A 12944-nucleotide genomic window follows, 5' to 3' on the forward strand; every position below is an offset into this window, starting at 1 on the left:
AAGCTCAAAGACTTCTCTTCCTTCTCCAAAATTCTTCATTTGATTTATTTATATATATTTTTTCCCTTCACCCTCCAACGCTTTCTAACTCATTTCTCCAATTTTTGCCATTCATTCCAACACCAATCTCCCCCAAAAAAAAAAGTAAAAAAAAAATGGCTTCTTCTAGCGGAAGCTTAAACGCTTCTGCTAATAATTCGAATCACCATATGTTTTCTTCATCACAGTACATGTCTACTTCTTTCACTAATCTTCTCTCTCCCAACAAACAAGGAGAGGAAGAAGAAGAAGACGCCATGAGCCGACCAAGATCTCGTTTCAGTTGGGGAATGAATTCAGACATAGTTAACAAGAACATCGAAATCCCAAAATACAAGTCTTTCCCACCTTCCTCTTTGCCTCTCTCTCCTCCTCCTGTCTCTCCTTCCTCCTACCTCTCAATACCTCCTAGCTTGAGCCCTTCCATCCTCCTCGATTCTCCTGTCCTCTTCTCCTCCTCAAACGTAAGTTGCCGTGTCGTTTACGTTTACATCTGTGTATCATTTACATTTACTGCAATTCACGTTTACGTTTACTGCAATTCACGTTCATGTGCAATAGCCTGACAATCTGTGTGCCGTTTATGTTTATTGCAACTCGTTCATGTACAATAGTATGTGTCGTTTCACGTTAGCCTGACGGTGTGTGTGTCGTGTAGGTTCTCCCGTCTCCGACCACGGGGAGTTTCGCGGCCAAGGAGGAGGAGAGGAAGTATTCCGACTTCTCTTTCCAGTCACATTCCATGTTTCCGTCTTCAGCAGGATTGAATCGTATGGTATTATTTTTGCTTTTTCTCATCACTATTTGCAGTCGTTATAGCTTGTTACTGTATATTTGGCTTCCTACTAGTTGACTTGCAATTGCGTGCTACTTCCTTCTTATCTCGTTAAGACTTGTGTGTGATGCTTAATTATCATGCTTGGAATTGCGTAACATTGTCATATGTCCAAATTTGATTTCGCTTTCCAATATATTAATAATATTGTGTCTGCATTATTAGGCTTATGGCGGTTAATATATTTATTCTGACCCCTTAAAGTCTCCTCTAAATAGATTATATCTCAATTACTACAGCTGGCTTTGCGCATGCTTGTCAAACTCTATCACCTATACCTCATTATATAAAATAAAAAATTACTAGCTATTACAAATTTCTCTCTCCAATTTTCACGTTTTTAAGAAAATGTCCCTTAATTTACGTTTTCACTTTAAAAAATTTAAATTTGGAAAAAACTTACGAGTATGTTTTATGTTTTATAGAATTAATTAGAGGACAGAATATGAATCATCTAGTTGGAATCTACACTATTTAATACTCCCTTCGTTCATAAAAATATACAACAATTGCCTTATTTGTCATCCACAAATAATGTCATCGACAAAGAATATATTGTGAGACGCTTTATCTACTAAGGGTGTGTTTGCTTTTTATCCCTCTAAATGGAGGTATAATAAAAATTTATGCATTTAAATGTTTGCTTTCTTATTCCATATTTTACACAAATTACCATTTTTCCTTTTTTATTTTCACTTCAAGGAGGAATAATATTATCCCTCCATTTAGAGGGATAAAAAGCAAACACACCCTTTACATATATCTATAAACTATTTATTAAAACTCATATCGAACTCAATGTTATATATTCAATAGAGGGAGATAAATTTCTTTTAAAAAGAACCCTAAACCTAAGAATCCACCAAGGTGATTTATCATTTTGTCACCAGATTCGGTGAGTTGGAACATAAATCAAACTTTTTCTTAAAAATTGAAAGTTCTTGAAGTGAAAATATAAGTTATGAATATATTTTTAAAATAGCCTTAAAATTGAAGACAAACTATGATTCCACATGCAAAAGACTAAAAAGCAATAAAATCTAGCATTTTGAGAATCTGAACCATTTGTTGATGAACACAACAGGATTCATACAGAAGGGAACAAGATCATGAAAACTTCAACTCGTTCATCAACAAACAAGCTGAATTTCCGACCACAAAATCCTTACCTAAAGCCGAACAACATAGTTTTTCTCAAGATTTTCCCATCCATGGCGGCGACCAAGCCCCACAACAGCCATATCCTCAACAATCACAGTATGTTAGAGAGCAGAGAAAATCCGACGACGGCTACAACTGGAGGAAATACGGTCAGAAGCAAGTGAAGGGAAGTGAGAATCCTCGCAGTTATTACAAGTGCACTTTCCCCAACTGTCCTACCAAGAAGAAGGTCGAACGAAATCTTGAAGGACACATCACTGAGATTGTGTACAAAGGCAGCCACAACCATCCGAAGCCGCAGTCGACGCGGAGATCATCCTCCAATGCTCTGCACAATCCTGTCTATACTACTAGTAATAACATGGGAATGCCGAGCCAGCCCCTGCTCGAAAACGAGCCCGTGGAGTCCGTCACAACTCCGGAGAATTCGTCTACTTCGTTTGGTGAGGACGAGTTCGAGCAGGGCTCCTCGAGGCACGATGATGAGAACGAGCCCGAAGCTAAGAGATGGTGAGTTTTTAACTAAATATCAATGAAAATTGAACTTGAGTTAGTTAATTACCTGACTTCACCATGTCTGTGTGGCTTTTCAGGAAGGGGGAGAATGATAGCGAAGGCGTTTCAGCTGCCGGGAGTCGGACGGTTCGCGAGCCGAGGATCGTGGTTCAGACGACGAGCGACATAGACATTCTTGATGACGGGTACAGGTGGAGGAAGTACGGGCAGAAAGTGGTGAAGGGCAACCCCAATCCTAGGTAAGAACAGATCATAATCCTGCACCTGCAAATGTACACAACTGACAGAGAGTGAACTCGAGGTCTGATCAGATACTTACCATTTCTTGCAGGAGTTACTACAAATGCACATTTAACGGGTGCCCAGTGAGGAAGCACGTGGAGAGGGCGTCCCACGACTTGAGGGCAGTGATCACCACGTACGAGGGGAAGCACAACCACGATGTTCCTGCAGCACGTGGCAGTGGGGGCTACGCCATGACTAGACCTCCGACAGTGTCTGGCAATGGCGTGCCGACAGCTATAAGGCCGGCTGCCATGCCCAGCCATCCCAATGCTAGGCTGCAAACGAACCAGAACCAAACCCCTTACACACTGCAGATGTTGCAGGACAACAATAGCTATGGCTTCTCGGGTTTTGCAAACTCGGTAGGACCTTACAATAATCAGATGCAGCAGCATACAGATAATTCCATCTCCATAGCCAAGCAAGAACCTAGACAAGACTCGTTTTTCGACTCTTTCCTCAGCTGAAGGAATCTCCCGAGCGAAGCAATACGTTCTTAGCTAGCGTTAGTAATGTACAACAACATTACTCACAATTTGTGCTGTGTATGTAATATCTTGTAATAGGATGTAGAAAATATTTCTTTATTTTTTTTAAGCCACTGAAACTTGGAAGAGTGGCCTCATATAAGGTTTAGTGCAAGAAAAGAAAACTAGAATAAGGAACATACATCATAGTGATTAATTTCTTCATTTCTTCTTTCTATATTAAGGTCAAATTTTCAATAAAATATTCACTTCTTGTTGCAACCATCATTTGATAGCAAAAAGTTTCCCCATATCTAAACACAATCTAGTAGAATTCAAGACAGAAAAGAATCGTATAATTCATTTCATTAATTCACAAAAACTGACCCTTTACATCTCAAATTTCTTCTTATGGGGCGATCTTACTTCACCACTATACATGTACCAAACTGAAAAGAAAATCCACTCCCTTTCATAAACATGAATTTACACGTATAATGTATACGAGTAAATGATCAATAAAACAAATAAGAACAATACAAACAAATCTTGTAAACACCCGAGGGTGATCAAATGTAAGTTTGACTAGAGAGCTTGTATCCGGAGATGAGAGCCGACAAACCTAGTGAAAAGAATGCGAAGAATTCCATACTGATTGCTGATGCTGAGGAATCTGTGAATATGTTATCTGATCCTTGACGCATGCTGTTTGTCAATGGTACTGCTGCTGAAGCTGCAGACAGCAACAAGTATGCCACAAGCTGCAAATTCGACAAATTCCCACAGTCAACTTTTAGTCCATCCATCAAATTGATATGTTTCTTTAGTTCAAGGTGAGAATATCTTTCAATAAGACTCAGTAAAACTAGATCCTCACCTAATAAGTCTACATTCACATGATAAAACTTTTTTTCAATCAAACTAGCATTGCTCAGTCAAAGAAGCATAGCTAGACTAATTTCCCTCTCTAACACTATTGAACATTCCCGAAAGATCAATAAGCTTAAGCAATTGTCTTTTACTGATCAGGGTAACTTTCTTCTGCTGATATTATTACCAGTAATCAACATTGGGACATTGTATTTGGAGGCCCTTTGCTACAACAGCATTTCATAGAGAGCTAGCAAGGAATTCTTTTCATTTGAATAGATTCCATAATTCTCCTCTACCTAAAAAGGACTACAATAGAATAGATTCGAACCTCATCTTTCAACATACATAACAATTTATTTAGTGTAATGAAATCTACCGTCCTAACACAAACAAATCTTCATAATGAATTCTAGAATCCCTAAAGCAGAAAAGTTAAATTCAAGAATTTGATCACCAATTAAACTCGTCCATAAACATAAAAAAGAATACCTGATCACCAATAAAATCAATTAGTGATGCATTCTGGCGTGAAATGATCTCTCTGGTGGTGTAAATTTCATGAATCTGTTTCCATGTCTGCAATCCCGTGTACAAAGCAGACAGAATTGCAATCGCCAATACATACCTACGGATCAACAAACACAACCATAATCATTCACCCCTACCAAAAACAACAGGAAATTAAGAGGCAAGAAATAAAACAGATAAAATTAAGGTTTTAATTAATGTTTTACCTGTATTCTTCATATTTATCAAATTCTCTGCCGTCGCCATGTTGATTGGTAGCCATGATTATGAAAGCCAGCAAAGAGAAGAGAAGACCGAAGGCGCGAAAAGCCAAGGAGCCCCTCTTCAGAATACCTTCGCGCCTCCACCGCTGGAGGATGTTGGACACTCCGCCGCCAGCAGCCGCCGCCCTCTGGTTCTCCACATCGGCGGCGGGCGGCGGCGCCTCTTCCGGCTTTGCGTCAGTAGGCTTAGTCATGAGTTGTTTCGCTCGGGATCGTTGTTGGGAACAACTTTTTGATTGAAAAAGAGATTTTAGGATAAATCCAGAACAAGAATTGAAGTGCAAGAAAAGCAACGGAAGTTTACATAAACGAGAAAATTATGAGAAGTGTGTGTTTTTTGTAACCGGTTTGCTCAACTTGACAGCTCAGCTTTGCTTCTTTATTCTTCGTTACAGCATGTCTCATATTGGTATCATCATTACAATTTACATGTAATATTGTTGGTGTGCCAAAATCCAAAATTATTGCTTCTTCGTTTTTTGTTGTTTTTCTGGCAATTTAAAAAAGAATGATCATTTCTCAAAAAAAAAAAAAAAGAATGATCATCTGCTGTATTTATCAGTACTTTTTCCTTAAATAAAAACGTTCATGTGGTAATTAATAGTTTCGAGAAAGTGGGCAATTAATAATTGTTCCCTGCCCAAAAGAAATTAGACATTTTATAGGGAATTGTGAAGTATTCCGATCGTCCCGCTCTAAATGTCTAATTTCTTTTGGGCACGAAGATTAAGAAATGTGTATAAAGTAGATAAAGTGAGTATAAAATAGATTAAGTGAGTTGGTAGAAATTGTTTAAATATTAAGTATAAAGAGAGGGTATATTGCCAAAAAATGAAATGAGACATTTGGAGTGGGACGGAGGAAATATATTTTAGTTGTTAAAACACTTTTTTCTCTAATTAAAAGGTTGATATTCGAATTATATACACTAAATATAGCTAAACTTTTGGTGGAAAGAATAAATTAGTGGAATCGATCTGTTAAAATGAAGTGGAGTTAGTCGGAATAATTTATGACATACTTAAAGTTTGAATATTTCCATTTGAAAATTCTTACATATTCCGGGTATTTAATGTCTTTCAATATTTATATATAGTGTAACAATCTTGTAAATTTTGAGAATGAAAATATAATATTTTATTCTCATATCATTAGTATAAACCCGTGCCGTTAATCTTAGTTGTTCGATCATGTCAACCCTAATTTAACGGCCACAAAACTGTCGCCGAGTACAACTGTGCAAAAGCTGTCATACGCCAACTTCTTGTAACAAGCCTCTTGCCCCTTGGATTTACATTTATTATCGAATTAGTTTGTCACTCCTTAAATATTGATAAAAATTAGTAAATTAATTTACGACATCCATAAAAAAGAGTCATGTTTTTCCTTTTTTTATCCACTATGCTTGTTTAGAAATCGGTTAGACCGGCCCAAAATAAGGGATTTTTACACGAAAGAAAAAAGTCTTATTTCATTTTATTGATAATTTTATTCTTATTTTATTTTCCTATTTACTTTATTTGTCATTCATGGACACACTAAAATAAATACTAAACAACCTACTTAATTCCTTAATTAAATCATAATTTAATTTTTAATTAAATCCCTACACTCGGTCAACCATTCTCAGTTTCGACTGGAAAGCTTCCTCACTGCTCAACACTGTCGGATGTGGGTAGTCATGACCAACGGACCAATCGTCATCACAGAGGTGGTCAAGAAGATACCACAAGAGATCCATATGATGAAGTTCAGATCAAACCAAAGGCCGACTTCACCACCGAAGAAAGAAAGCAAGATGAGCTGGATAATCTTGCCAAAAGTATCATCTTCGGAACAGTCCCAGACAAACACGTCACCAAGATCATCAAATGCAAGACATCAAAGGAGATGTGGAACATTCTCGAAGGGATGTGCATCGGATTAGAAGAAATAAAAAAGAATAAGTTATTCATAGCTTGTCAAAAGTTCGACACCTTCCTGATGCTAAAAATCGAATCAGTTGAAAAGATGGAGTACAGATTCAATCAAATCTTGAACGAGGTTCAATCCATCTCAAAAGACAAGTATACCCAATGAGTATCAACCTAAAGATTCTACGAGCACTTCCGCAAGGCGAATGTCAAATTTACGTTGTTTCTCATCAGAATAAACCTGGATTCAACATGCTCCTGACCAACAAGCTTTTCTCAGATCTTGTGGCAAATGAATTTGATATTCAGAGAAATCGAGAAACTAAGAAGGCCGGAGGATCAGATGAAGATGCTCCATCGACATCAAAAGGAGCTGCACTGAAAGCCTCAGCGAAGGAAAGCAAGAAGCAGTCGAGGGAATCGACTGAAAACTGAAGCCAGAAGACTTCTTCAGTCAATATGTCTTGTTGACTGAAAGGTTCAACAAAATGGAATCCAAATTCCGCAAATACAGAAAGTTTCACAAGAAACGCTTCAAGGGAAAAGAAAGAGAGCACAAATCCAGATACTCCAAAGACAGGAGCGGAGAAAAGAAATCATTCGCAATAGATCTCAAGGATTTGGAATGCTTTGGATGCAGTAAATTTAAGTAAATTTAATAGCGGATGCATTAATTTGTATAGCAGATGCAATAATTTTAATGGTTCTCATGTTCTCATGAAATATATATATATATATATATATATATATATATATATATATATATATATATATATATATGGTCGCATTCAATGGAGACCACTCCATTAGATAAAGAATAAAGACCAAATCAAGACCATTCATCTCACTCCAATCAACGGTTCATATAATTTCCTGATTTGATTTTTCATGTAATTAAATATTGGTTAATTACAGTTATTTAATTTGAAAAAGGGCAAATATGTTCACTAAAATCCACTGAAATCTGGGATCACATTGAACAAATTCCGAAAATTCCTCTCTTCCCATTCTGGGACTTGATCCGTCCATGAACATAATAGGTGAACATTAGTATGTTCATTTATTTTCCTACGAAAATATCAACGAACATTAGTATGTTCATTTGTTTTTTACGAACATATCAACGAACATAATAGGTGAACAGTTAGTATGTTTATTTGTTTTCCTACGAAAATATATATCGACGAACATTAGTATGTTCATTTATTTTTTACGAACATATCAATGAACATTAGTATGTTCATTAGTATTTTCTACGAACACTAGGTTCAAACTCCTTAATCCGCCAAACTTTTGCATTATTTTTGCAGAAATCAACCAACAAAATTTATGCAAAGGTTCTACCTTTAAACATTCCGGCATGATTTAAACACCCAACTGGACTTTACAAAGCAACAAATGCATAATAACAACCACAAAATGCAAGCTTTTCTGTGAATAAGACTATAGATCTGTACAAATTGAAATGTTGATAACTAAAGCATGAGAACAGCACAGAGATAGAGGGGTGCACGGCGGTGGCATATTGGCTGTTGTCACCAAATTTTGACGGAGGGAGCTCTTGCTGCTGTTGTCCGACAGAGACGGAGAGAGAGAGATAGGGAGTTGGTGAAGAGGGTGGCCTTCGCCGACTGGAGGCTGCCCGTGGACGCGACGGCCGGAAAATTGAGGCTAGAGGTGGTAGATTTTGGGGATTTTGGGGATCGAGGCTGGAGGCTGGAGGATTAGGGTTCGGAGATTGGGAAGGGATGCGAGAGAAGGGGGAATGGAGGGGACGGCGGCGGTATCGGAGGGAGAAGGAGGGGGGCGAGAGATGTTGAGATGGAGAAGGAGGCGGCAGCCATAGCGCCGGTGCCATAACAACTGCTTGCCGGAGAAGAAGGCAGCGGCGGCTGCAGATTCTGAGGGAGATGGAGAAATCGAGAGTGGGAGATGGGATAGTGAGAGAGAGAGAAAGACGGATCTTGAATATAAAATGGATGTGCACAATACAAAATGACAACCCTAACCTTTATTATATAAAATAGATTAAATAAAATCATAATTAAAGATTAAATTATCACCGTTAGATTAAGTAAGATCGACGCACAAGATTTGGTCTTTATTCTTTATCTAAGGGAGTGGTCTTCATTGAACTTTCCCCTATATATATACCTATATATAAGGTTAGGCTAAAATAAGAACTAGTTTTAGGATATAAATTAAAAACCAATATAAACCATTAGATCTTCAATTTTGGACGGTTAGAGAGTGCCCATAATTAGGTGATCAATCACACGCTAATTACATATTAGGGGTGAAAGGTAATTTCTTTTTTTTTGGTGTAATTATTCTTTCCTTAATTTAAGGAATCGTGGGATACACTTATGAAAACAGATTTGATCTCAATTCTTTTCTATCGTTCATAAACAATTTATACGAATAACTTAAAAAAAAAGATCCATCTGTGCAATACGATAGCATACGGTAGCAATCGTAATAATGTGATTATCTACACTAAACTATTCATGCAAACTGACAAAAATATTCATGCAAACTGACAAAACTATTCGTGCTCATTATACATACTGCTTGATTCACATACGATAGCAATCATAATATTGCGATTATCTACACTGAATGGTTCACGTTTTCATTCTGAGATATAAATATTGTACATGGTGTGTTGGAAGTTACAAAATAGTATGTATACTTCAGTAAAATTCATGCTCATATACGGCTTGATTAACATAAGATAACATTCTATTCACGTAGAGTTACAAAAATTACACATGGATCTCTTCTGTAATTAAATTATCGTGAATAGCACACTTAATGACATACATAGTTGAACAATTAGGGAAATTGGTAAAAACACGAAAAGAAAGCTGGATTACATAAATAAATAATAAAAAAAGTTCTGTAATTGTGGTTTCATATTGATTTTGAACATAAATGACACGAAAAAAACTGCATTATACATGCATAAATGAATAAAACACATATTGATTTCATAATAATATCATGAGCATAAGTTAATTCATGTGGTACATAAAGAATCAATCGCGTAGCTTCAAGTAATGCATCCTATTCATGTCTAACTACGAAGATTTTACATGTTGAGCTGGAAAAAATTGTATGTCGATCTTTTTAAATTTATAATGGCATCCAATTCATGTGCATAACATTAATTATTCATATATTTATGCATTTTATTAACGCGCATACATTAATTATTCATATACTTATACATTCTATTCATACAATATATTATTCACATACTGATGTATCATATTCATGCGCATTTTTGAATAATTCATGTGCGATTGCATCATATTCATGTCAACGACTGTGAAACTATTTCATACATGATTTGTGAACCTTACTAATTCATGCAAATATACGATTGATATCAATATGAATTAATCTCAATCACATCAAATCTTTACGGGTTATTAGCATGTAAATACACGAACTTGTTATATTTTCTGAAATTTAACATGACTTTTATTTTTAGCCCACAAATACACAAACTTAGCATTTTTTCTAATTTTTGACATCGACATGAAAAAACTCTATTTATTGTTGAGGTGGAGGCTGGAATACATGACATGGACTACGAAATATGCACTTGAATAGAGTAATTTGATTCATTATTTTGATTAGAGAGTGAATGACATGGTATATCGGCCTTCACGTTAATAGTAAATTAGAACTTTTTTCTCGTCGATGTCAAAAATAAGAAAAAATGCTAAGTTCGTGTATTTGTGGGCTAAAAATAAAAGTCATGTTAAATTTTAGAAAATATAAAAAGTTCGTGTATTTACAGGCTAATAACCCAATCTTTATTCCAATTAAATATGGCGTCGTTTTCGGAAATGTGTAGTTGGCCATTTGAAAATTCAAAAGGTGATGCCAAATTACCCTCCGGATGAAATCAGGCGTGAATTTATTTGTAAAATAAAATGAATAAGTGGGAATCTTCAAAACTTGATCCCGGTCGTTAGATACGAAAAGATCTCAGGCTAATATTAGGTCTTAATTTATATACTAAGACGGGTTTGTGATATATATATATATATATATATATATATATATATATAGGGGGCAGTTATTCAATAAACCACCCTTATTTTAAGAATTAGGAACCAGCAAAAATGCATGAATTTTATGTATAACATGCATGAATAAACTGTATAAAGGTATGAATTGCGAAAAATAATTTTTTGCTACCTTTGGGATTCGAACTCAGGACCATGAATTTATCCAACAAGATGATGAATCAACCGTAGATCTTGATGATCTAAGGGCTGAAAATGGTTCCTAATTTATATTTTAAGAAGCGTTCTTATTTTAGCCTTTCCCTATATATATATATATATATATATATATATATATATATATATATATATAGGTAAAGGTTGAATTGAGAAGCTCAAATGTGTTGAGAAGTGAGAAGGAATTTACAAGTTAGTATATTTTGATGAACTTTACTGTAAATTCTTATGAACTTGCGGTTGATATGGGGTTCAATTCTTGGCTGTAGCATCTTTTTTAACAAATTAAATATATTTGTGGGTTCGTCAGTTACATTGAAAAGTTCAAAGAATTTATTGAAAAGTTCATTAATCTCATTTACAGCTTCTCACTAGAATTGAACCCTAGATCAACCGCAAGTTCATAAGAATTTACAGTAAAGTTCATCAAAATGTATATATATAGGGAAGGGCTAAAATAAGAGCATTTCTTAAGATATAAAATAAGAATCATTTTCAGCCCTTAGATCATCAAGATCTACGGTTGATTCGTAATCATGTTGGATGGATTTATGGTCCTGAGTTCGAATCCCAAATGTAGCAAAAATTTATTTTTCACAATTCATACCATTATACAGCGAATTCATACGTGTTCTACATAAAATTCATACATTAAAAATTGCTCTTATTTCTTATTTTAAGATGTGCTCTCACGGTAGCCCATCCCTATATATATATATAGGGTCAAGTTAAACAGAGAATTATTATATATTTCATTTTGAACAAGTCTATACATGTTACGAACAGATCAACATAACAAACGAACAGACGTATTTAGTAAAAAAATAGAAAAACTCGCCACCAGCAGGATTCGAACCTGGGGCAAATTGCTGTTCATGCGGTACATTGATTTGTTCGTAAAAATTGTAGATCCGTTCGTTTTTGTTTCACGAATTCTCTATTCTCTAAATATTTAACATTCTCTATTTAACCTTTCTCTCTCTCTATATATAGTGGGAATTATCACATATAACCATTTCCCAGAAAAACATAAGTTTTATAACCCCACTTTATAATAGGTTAGTTAAATTAACAACCATTTTAAGCTTAAAAGACAATAATACCCTTTGATTTTTTATATTTTTATTTCATATTTTATATTTGTTTAAAATTTACATTTATAACACATTTTTTATATTTTTATTTTTACATTTTATAATTTATTTTTATACACATTTATTTTCTTTTTCACGTTTCTTCCTCACGTTGCCGCCGTCCGCCCCTGCTGCTGCCGGCCGAACCCGCTGTCGTCGGCCCGTCATCGTTCACCCCGCTGTTTCCTCTAAAATTGGCCATGGCTGCCATGGCTGATTTTCGAGCTCTATCATGGCTGCCAAACCTATGAATGCATCTCTCTCTAGCCTAGAATCACGTCCCAAATCTCTCTAAATCACATCTCTTTTTCTCTCTACCTTAGAATCAAGTCCCAAGCTCCAACCCGCGCATCCCAAGCTCTAATCGATGCCGCATTGTTCACACCCTCACGTCCAGTACTCAATCCAATCGAGCATCGAGTACTCGTCAGATTATTTTTCTCTTATCTTTTTTCATTATTTTTTTGGGAAGTTGGTGTCCGGACCTAACAATCTTTGTGAGTTATGATGGTTTGGGTGTACTTGCTAACTTAATTGTTCTATTCGCTTGGTCTGAAGTAAGTGAGTTGTTCTAATTAATCTGATTGTTTGTATTTTTATGTTCATCCTATTGGTGATTCTAACATACTTGTCCATCTTCTCTATAGGGCCACTCAAGCAAGATCTTCCTGCTTG

The 12944-nt window shown here is 35.8% G+C and overlaps 2 protein-coding genes across 2 annotated transcripts; one reads left to right on the forward strand and one right to left on the reverse strand.

Annotated features, from left to right (window-relative positions):
• Nucleotides 1-3588, forward strand: LOC131016433 (probable WRKY transcription factor 33). Its single transcript, XM_057945126.1, has 5 exons — nucleotides 1-503; nucleotides 698-814; nucleotides 1959-2545; nucleotides 2629-2790; nucleotides 2883-3588. Exons 1-5 carry the CDS (start codon nucleotides 156-158, stop codon nucleotides 3301-3303), a joined length of 1635 nt encoding a protein of 544 aa, XP_057801109.1. The 5' UTR covers nucleotides 1-155; the 3' UTR covers nucleotides 3304-3588.
• A 58-nt stretch (nucleotides 3589-3646) lies between these two features.
• LOC131016434 (CASP-like protein 4B1) lies at nucleotides 3647-5460 on the reverse strand. Its single transcript, XM_057945127.1, has 3 exons — nucleotides 4911-5460; nucleotides 4666-4801; nucleotides 3647-4064 (listed from the first exon to the last, which is right to left on the reverse strand). Exons 1-3 carry the CDS (start codon nucleotides 5159-5161, stop codon nucleotides 3873-3875), a joined length of 579 nt encoding a protein of 192 aa, XP_057801110.1. The 5' UTR covers nucleotides 5162-5460; the 3' UTR covers nucleotides 3647-3872.
• Nucleotides 5461-12944: the final 7484 nt, after the last annotated feature.

This window comes from Salvia miltiorrhiza, chromosome 3 (genome assembly GCF_028751815.1).
Source record: "Salvia miltiorrhiza cultivar Shanhuang (shh) chromosome 3, IMPLAD_Smil_shh, whole genome shotgun sequence".
Lineage (NCBI taxonomy): Eukaryota > Viridiplantae > Streptophyta > Magnoliopsida > Lamiales > Lamiaceae > Salvia > Salvia miltiorrhiza.

Excerpts from the sequence above, each read along its gene's own strand:
- LOC131016433 (XM_057945126.1), top strand. The coding sequence starts at position 156 with ATGGCTTCTTCTAGCGGAAGCTTAAACGCTTCTGCTAATAATTCGAAT. Across the intron at positions 504-697 it reads TCCTCTTCTCCTCCTCAAAC|GTTCTCCCGTCTCCGACCAC; the intron begins GTAAGTTGCCGT and ends TGTGTCGTGTAG. Across the intron at positions 2,791-2,882 it reads AAGGGCAACCCCAATCCTAG|GAGTTACTACAAATGCACAT; the intron begins GTAAGAACAGAT and ends CATTTCTTGCAG.
- LOC131016434 (XM_057945127.1), bottom strand. The coding sequence starts at position 5,161 with ATGACTAAGCCTACTGACGCAAAGCCGGAAGAGGCGCCGCCGCCCGCC. Across the intron at positions 4,802-4,910 it reads GATAAATATGAAGAATACAG|GTATGTATTGGCGATTGCAA; the intron begins GTAAAACATTAA and ends GTTGATCCGTAG. Across the intron at positions 4,065-4,665 it reads TTGATTTTATTGGTGATCAG|CTTGTGGCATACTTGTTGCT; the intron begins GTATTCTTTTTT and ends TCGAATTTGCAG.